The sequence below is a fragment of the Pelmatolapia mariae genome, linkage group LG17, assembly GCF_036321145.2.
Source record: "Pelmatolapia mariae isolate MD_Pm_ZW linkage group LG17, Pm_UMD_F_2, whole genome shotgun sequence".
NCBI lineage: Eukaryota > Metazoa > Chordata > Actinopteri > Cichliformes > Cichlidae > Pelmatolapia > Pelmatolapia mariae.
This window is the reverse complement of record NC_086242.1, coordinates 11263112-11270972: the sequence shown is the minus strand read 5'-3', so window position 1 is coordinate 11270972 and position 7861 is coordinate 11263112. Positions and strand designations below refer to the sequence as shown.

At 43.9% G+C, this 7861-nt stretch overlaps 1 protein-coding gene across 4 annotated transcripts in view; it reads right to left on the bottom strand.

Annotated features, from left to right (window-relative positions):
- Nucleotides 1-7861, bottom strand: part of cacna1c (calcium channel, voltage-dependent, L type, alpha 1C subunit) — a 199761-nt gene continuing 191900 nt past the window's right edge. For all 4 annotated transcript variants that reach the window (XM_063501408.1, XM_063501409.1, XM_063501407.1 and 1 more), the window contains 8 exons: nucleotides 7733-7759; nucleotides 3499-3627; nucleotides 3251-3378; nucleotides 3040-3137; nucleotides 2821-2917; nucleotides 2626-2734; nucleotides 2375-2543; nucleotides 1-2225 (listed from right to left, as the gene is read on the bottom strand). In XM_063501408.1, the coding sequence (XP_063357478.1) occupies nucleotides 1704-2225; nucleotides 2375-2543; nucleotides 2626-2734; nucleotides 2821-2917; nucleotides 3040-3137; nucleotides 3251-3378; nucleotides 3499-3627; nucleotides 7733-7759 (1279 nt within the window). In that variant the 3' untranslated portion in view covers nucleotides 1-1703. The remainder of the gene's footprint in view (nucleotides 2226-2374; nucleotides 2544-2625; nucleotides 2735-2820; nucleotides 2918-3039; nucleotides 3138-3250; nucleotides 3379-3498; nucleotides 3628-7732; nucleotides 7760-7861) is intronic.

Here is a 7861-nt window from a genome sequence, read left to right as displayed (position 1 = left end):
CTATCTCACGCATTCATACATCCTGTACTAAAACGCAGACACACATCCGCACGCACAAATATAGTTATGCACTCGCACACAAACACTACGCCCTGCTTCGTTACTTAAAACCTCTTAAAATTCTCCTAAAATAAACCGAGCAAAAATACATTTATAAGACCAGCACCCCGATTGTGCAAACAAATCAAGGATAAATTAAACCAATAACATCATGAATATAAAACAAAAATAGTCATGGCTAGCCAGTTTTGCACAATATTGAACTGTTAAATACATAGTGGGCGTGGTCTGTAGAAATCGTGTGTGGCAGCAAATCCAGTAGGATTCCACGCTGAGAGGAAGAGGAGGGTCCTGGAGAAGGAAGTGTCTTTGATTGACGGCAGAGTCTGTTTTTCATTTCAATCACTCACTCCCGTTCTCCCGCGCACCCCGCCATCTTTGTTGCCCCGTTCGACAAACGCACGCCTCCCCGAGGGCTGACAAAGCAAAAAGACTCAGCGATGGAGGGAGAGGGATGGTGAAGTAACCAAAGAGGAGGGAGGAAGGAGGGAGGAAGGAGTGAGGAACGGCGAGGTATGAGGCAGAAAGGGGGGGCTCGCTGTCTCTGCTTTGCCACCCAGTGCTCCTCCTGTTCGGGGCAGCGAGTGGGTGTGGCCAAACGAGGAAAAGCGGTGGAGGAGGCGGAGCCAGATCACGTTGACAGACGATTCAAGTTTGTCTCTCGCTGGAGTTTTCCTGACCAGCGGTGGAAAAAAATAAAAAGAGCTGGCTAGCTTCCTGTTGGCCAGAGAATGTCTTCCTTTGCCTGGGCCCCCCATCCCTATGGCACCCTTATTGGGGCTGTTGGACCATCCCTCAAATCCTTCCCCCCGTTGGCTGGAGGTGGTGTGTCACCTCAATCCCACCTCCAGGCTGGCAGGGCTGTGCTCCATGGTTCCTTAGCTTTGGAAGAGGAGGAGAAATGAGATTTCAAACAGGGCTTTTTTTCATCCCTGTTTTACTCAATACAGCGCTTCATCATCAGTGAACCAAAGAGGAGGAGTTGACCTTTGACCTCAAGTGGGTGTGGTCATACTGTAATCCAAACTGACCCCTTTCAAAAGCTGGTCTGCTGTCCCCTACCTGGTGTCATGGCGGCCAGACAAACAACAACAACACAAAGTAGGTGTAGGAAATGAAAACATTAAACACACTATGTTGTCTGTAGGAGATCCATAGAAAGGACTTCCTGGCTGTGTTGTTTCTTGTCTACCTTCCTTCAGTCATACTTCCCTTTGTCTTTTTTCTTTTTTGCTTGTGTCTACTTTTCTGCGCTTAACACTTTGAGGACATGATAAAACTGTGAGGCACTTTAGAGACACACTCAGACACGTGTGGAGAACACGCACATGCGCGCACAGATAGAAAAAAATCCTAGATCACACTGACAAACGCGCGCAAGCACACGCTCGTAGAGTATATCGCTTTTACAGCAAACATCCATCCATATACTAACTCATAGACTAACAGAGTCATTAACCAGGTGTTTAAGGTTGCATCACTGGCCGCCACTCTCCAGAGCGACAGAGTGTGTTTGTGTGTGTGTATGTGAAGGGTGGGGACAGACAGAGCCAGCTGCGGTGCTGTAAGCAGCACCTGACAAGCATCAGTCTCTGATGATGTCAGAGGGGCCAGTTCGTCGATCGAACCCATTAACTTGACTCCTATAAACTTGTCACACACTCCATATCCTCGTCCTCCAACAGCCCGCTGTTCCTCTGTCGTGCTCCTCCAATCACAAGCGAGCCTCTGTAGTGCCCCTCTTCCCTCCCTCCTGCCTCCTCCTCTTCTTCCTCCTCCTCTTCTTCTTGTCCTCTCTCTCTGGCTAGCAGCTCCTGCCGCTCCTCTATAGAGGAGGGACCGTGTATGGAGCCTCTGCTTCCTGTGGCTTCTCCCCCACCTTCACTAGGACTCAAGCCGACCACTCGGTCCCTGTGCGTTGATGGTGCTGCTGCTGCTGCTGCTGCTGTTGTGTGGAAGGGGAGGACGTTGCCGTTAGGGCTGTGCTGAGAGGTGGAGGTGGTGCTGGATGTGGCGTTTGTGGGCGAGGTGCCGTTGAGAATGTTGTTGGCGGCGTGCTCCATCTCCTCGATGGTCATGTCGCAGGCATCAGCCAGCTCCGCTTTGGTCGCCTCAATGAACGAGGGGTCCTGGGCAAAATGACCCAAGCCCTCTGATATTAGGACCTTGACAGGGAAAAGAGGGATAGACAGAGAGGAGAAAGGTTTAATGTGTCATGTGGTACAGTATGGTGTTGAATATGTGCTAAATAACAGGTAGAGAATATCCTTCATCATCCTATACACAGATACAGGTACATATAACTCATACTCACTGCCTCCACTAGACTGCCTGCGCTGCCGTGAGACAGCGAGCTGGAGTCTTTCCCCAACAGCGACGGCACAGTGAGCGACACCGGCCTCGGTGCCCTTTGACTGGACGCTGGCATGCTAGGGGTGGGGCTAGGACTGGGCACCGGGCTATTCCCATTACTGTCATTGTACCTAGGAGGGGAAGTGATTTGTTTTAAACGTAAAAAATGTCACTTGTGCGTAAACTGTTTTTGGAGCAGCTTTATTTTCTTACCATGGGCCACAGTTGACAGAGGGCAAGCTGGTATTGAGCTTTTCATGGGAGTTGGAGCCCTCTAGCCTCAGAGAGGGAACTCGCTGGTAGGAGGCATCACTGCATTGAGCTAAGGAAAGTATAAAACATTAGTTAGAACTATCTCACTGATTTAATATGACAAGGACAGAAAGTGCTTCAAAATTCTTTGTATACCTGTGGGACTTGCTGGAGGTGTGGAGCACAGCCGACTGAAGAGGGTCGGTGAGTGACTCCGTCTTAGCAGAGGACTCAACCCTGCTACAGCCAGAGCCTGGAGGAGGAGAGGGAGAGAGTTAGAGAGGAGCTGCCCGGAGGATTATGTTGGCTTTGCACATCTTTTTATGTGCATCTGTAACTCTGTGTGTTTGCCTCTATTATGTAGGCGTCTGCTACCTGATGATGTACAAGATGTAAAGGTACAGCCGTCTTCTGAGAGACGTCTGGCCTCGACTGTCTCCGGAGACACTCCAGATGGAAGGACGATCTCCGCCCTGACATCAATGCCACAAATATGCAAAAACACAGCACGTAAAGATGCGTAAATGACAGCAGGCACAATTTATACGCAAGATTTTTTTTTAAAAGTGCATATGCCTCTTCTCACCCAGAGAAGTGGGACAGAGGAAGACTCTCCTGGGAGACTGCCACCCTCCTCCTCCTCTTCTGTCCTCGACTTCCTCTGCTTCCTCCATGGGAGTCAACTGCTTACAAGTCTCATCGTGATACACCAGCCTAACAAGAGCACACAAGTGCATAAAATAAAGAAAAAAAGTTGTGAAATATTAAAGGCTTGGGGAATAAATGTGCTTTTTTTCGTTGCTGTTTTTGAGTGCATATGTGTTTAAACACTACATGTCAGACGAGAGCGAGTGGTCATCCTCATGGTACACCCTGTCTTCAACATAGCTCTCGTCGTATGTCTCCTCTGTTGACCCCTCCCCTCTTCGGATGATTGGCAGATGACTGTCACACGAGTCTGAGCTACAGACAAACAAGCAAACGGCCGAACAAACAAAAACACAGAATGAACATAAAGACGCACGACACACGGAAAAACAGGAAGACAGACAAGTACATGTAAATACACTAAAAATTATTTGCAATAAAACTGAAAGGAGAAACCCATGGATGCTTAGCTACTGCAATTAGGAAGGCAAAGGAGGAGGAGAGTCTGAAAAGAAGCGGGTGGATATTGCGGCTATTTTCTTGAAGCAAAATGGTGAATAGCATTAAAAGGCAACACCTGGATTGTGGCAATTGATAGCAAGACTGAAATTCAGACATCTTTAAAAAACACAGAAGAGACTATATTCTGAAGGAATGTTGCTCTCAGGGAGCTCTATTTTAATATAGTACTTTTTATGCTGCTATCATCATTTGAAGGTCAGTAAAGTCCCAGAATCTGAGGCTATTGCTTTCTGCGAATCACTGCTTATCAGAGAAAAAAGCTGGAGCTGGCGTTTTTGGCGTCACTGGACAGAAGGAAATTTCCACAGCAACCTTTCACACAGTTGTCTGATAGGAAACTAGACTCATGCACCTTCTCTGGGCTCTGACAGGCTAATCACAAATATGTTCAGACCAGACCGAGTGAATTGTAAAAGTAGCATAAAGAGCTAGCAAGACCATGTAGCGAGTCAGAATCTGTGGTATGGTGGGTTAGGTACGAGACTTTCCCTCAGGATACTAAGATTCAAATCCAATTTATAATATACTTGTGCTTTTCTGGTGCGAGGAGGTTATAATTCTCTTTGCGTCTCAAAGATGTCTTCTTTCCAGTCACATCCACAGTTGTGGTGAGAAGTTTATTTACATTCATCATGGGCATGAATACCATGGTAATTTGGCGATGTTCTTTTTCCAGGGTGGAATAATTGTACAGCATACATCTTTAATAAGTTTAAAAACAAGATCTATATTTATTCTGGATTTTTTCTAATCCACACAGGTTCAAAAGTATACCCATGGGCTCAAATATATAGATACACCCCACCAATTTTCCATTAAAATTCCCTTGGCAAGTTCCAACTAGACCAGCCATTTGGCTCACCCATGTGGGCAGCTGCAAATATCAGTTGAGCTTAAAGGTGTCGGTTCTGGAGCAGAGGCTCATTTCTTGGTTGGCATTTTCTCAGCCCACTGGGATTTAAAATGCTTCATTGTGGATACTAACACTCATCTTCCAGTAGTTTCTTTGGCAAAGTAGTGAAACATCAAAGTTAAAAGAGATCGTACAACCTTCAGAACCACCTATTAAAAGATTTAAGTCAACGCATGTATATATTGAGTCCCACTTGGACAAGCCAAATGACTTCTGGAGAAAAGTTTTATGTTCAGACGGAACAAAGACTGAGACATTTGACATCAGTGAAGTGAAGTAAAGATGAAGCTATGATCCAAAAAATGATCAATGACCCCAAAAACAGATGACAGCAGGTTTTAGAATGGATAAAGCAGGCTGACATTAAGCTTCTGCCTTCCCAAAGCCCCAGCTTCAACCAACCAATTTAAATGAACTCTGCCGATTCTGCTAAGAGTAGTCAAATATCCAGCCAGAATTATCCCAGAAGCTTGTTGAGGGCTACCAAATCACCTGGTTCAGGTGGAACTTTCCACAGGATACTTAACCAAATATTAGAGGGGGTGCATCTATATGCTTGAGCATGTATGTGTAGTTTTGACCCTGTGTGGATTAGAGACAATCCAAAATAAATTTAAACTTGTGCATGCGATTCAGTTTTTTAAAAATTATTACAAATGTATGCAGTACAATCAAAGAAATCACTAAATGCTCCAAATGACCACAACATTCATGCCTACAATGAGTGTATGTAAACTTTTGACCACAACTGTATTTCATACCCAAGACTCAAGCTTTAAGGAGACATTCTGGCATTTAATTTTTATTCTCTTCTTCTTCACCAGATGTGTTTTTACTTCCAAGCAACAGCACTTCTGTTTCCCTGAGTTTCGAATTAAGAGGCGTAATATGATGCCAAGTTTCAGTTTCAAGTCCCAGAATTTTTAATTTAATTTTTGTTAAGCAGCACATAAACCTCCCCAAACAACAGTGTGGTGAAGAAAAACAAATCATGTGGGAAAAAAACAATCAAACAAAAAAACCTAAAAATGCCAGATGTCCCTTTAATCAGCTAACGGTTCCACGGCAAACTCTGGGTTAGAACAACGACCTAACTTGATGATTTTGGCCAAGCCTTGGTGGATCTTAACCTGTTGCTGAACTGATTAAATCCAGTCCATCAGAAAGCTTATACTTTGCTTTGCTTGTACTCAAGTGTATTATTTTAGATTAATTACTGTCCGAGTAGGCCTAATGAATAGGAAAAACTGCGGACATACATGCCAGCACACACAATCAGTTATCGTAACTAAAGTGTAAAGCTGGCTCAACATCCCAACAAGTGGGCAAAATAAATCAAGGCAATGATATACATATTAATTGACTGCTGTTTTTAAAGCCTTACAACTACAGTGACTTAATATGTGAAGTCGTTCAGAAAGGGATGCTAATTAAGCCACTAAAATCAAAATAAATGCAAAGTTTGGTAATATATTTTAACTTGACATGGAGCAAATAAAGCACAACTTTCAAAACATATAAACCAAATTTCATGGATATACAGTCACCGGCCACTTTGATAGGTAAACCTGTTTATGAGCTCATCAATGCAGATATCTATCAGAGTGTTATTGCCAGACTGCTTCGAGCTGATAGGAAGGCAGCAGTACAGCATCTCTAAATGCAACAACACTGGACCTTGTGCTACAGCAGCAAAAGACTAAAGAAAGTGCCATTCCTGTTAGCTAAAAACAGGAAAATAAGGCGACATTTTACAGAAGTTCAAGCTCATGATGAAAAATGATCTTTGAAAAATACTGCTGTGACAATCAGATAGTGGACTCAGAATTTGTCCTAAAAAAATTAAAGGATGAATTCAACCTGCATCAATAGTACAGGTGGATAGTGATGCTTTGCACCAACTGATCATCGTTTTAACACTACGGCCAGCCTGAGTATTGCTGCTAACTACTGTATGTCCATCCCTTTATGTCCACAGTGTGCCCACCTTCTGATGGCTGCACATTATTTGGGGTGGCTGTACCTCAGTTGAAGGTTTGGTTGTTTGATCACTGGCTGCTCCAGTCTAGATCTCATACAAGTATTCTAAGGGCAAGATAATGAACCCCAATGTGCTCCTGATGCATCCATCGGAGTAATAATGTGTGTGAATCTTAGAAAGAAAGCACTTTGGTGCAGAAAAAAGTCTTTGAATGAATGGGCCTGAACTGGTTGAAGCATGAAGCATGTTGCATAAAATGCTTTGAGTACTCAAATACAGCTATATAAGAATCAGTCCATCATGTCATGAAACTCATATCATCCCAAACTAATTTCTTGACAGTGAGTTCTATGCACACAAATGGCCTCCAAAGCCACCAGATCTCAGTATAACCATCACAGCAGCAGACATCCAAGAAAGGGTCTCAGTCTAGTAGAGCACCTTTAGGATGTGATGAAAGGCAAGATTCACATCATGGATGTGCAGCCAAGAAATCTACAACAGCTGTGTGACGCCATCGTGTCAAAAGGCAGTTTGATAACAAAACTGGGTCCAACCTGGTACTAGCAAAGTGTACCTATTAAAGTGGCAGTGAGCGTAGATCACACATTTCCACATTTGCACTAAAATTAGCAAACAAGTATAAGCTTTCAGATGTTTGTATGTTTCTATACAGTGTCTAACCCAGATCTGACATATTAACACCCCCCCCCCCCCCCCCCCCAAAACAAAACAAAACAAAAAAAACAGCAGTCAGAGAAGCCTTGATAGGAAACGTTTGGCCCCATTGAACCAAACAGTCTATCTACGGCTTTGGTAGCTGATTTTTATAGTAACAGCATGTAGCCTGCTTTTTGCTATTGCAAGATAAAGCACTGTGTGCATAGCAACAAGTGTTACTATAGCACCCTGACAGCTATGTTATTTTATATGCCATTATGAGATTACAGACACACACACACACTCTCTCTCTCTCTCGCTCTCTCTGTCCCCTGGCAACATACCGCATGAGGCTGTCATAAAAACACGTCCTGCTCGCCACCAGAAACAAAAGACAGGGAAAGAAAGCAGGTAGTAAAATAAACACTGAATCATTTATGTCTATATGGACATCTTTTTTGTTAATTATGTTA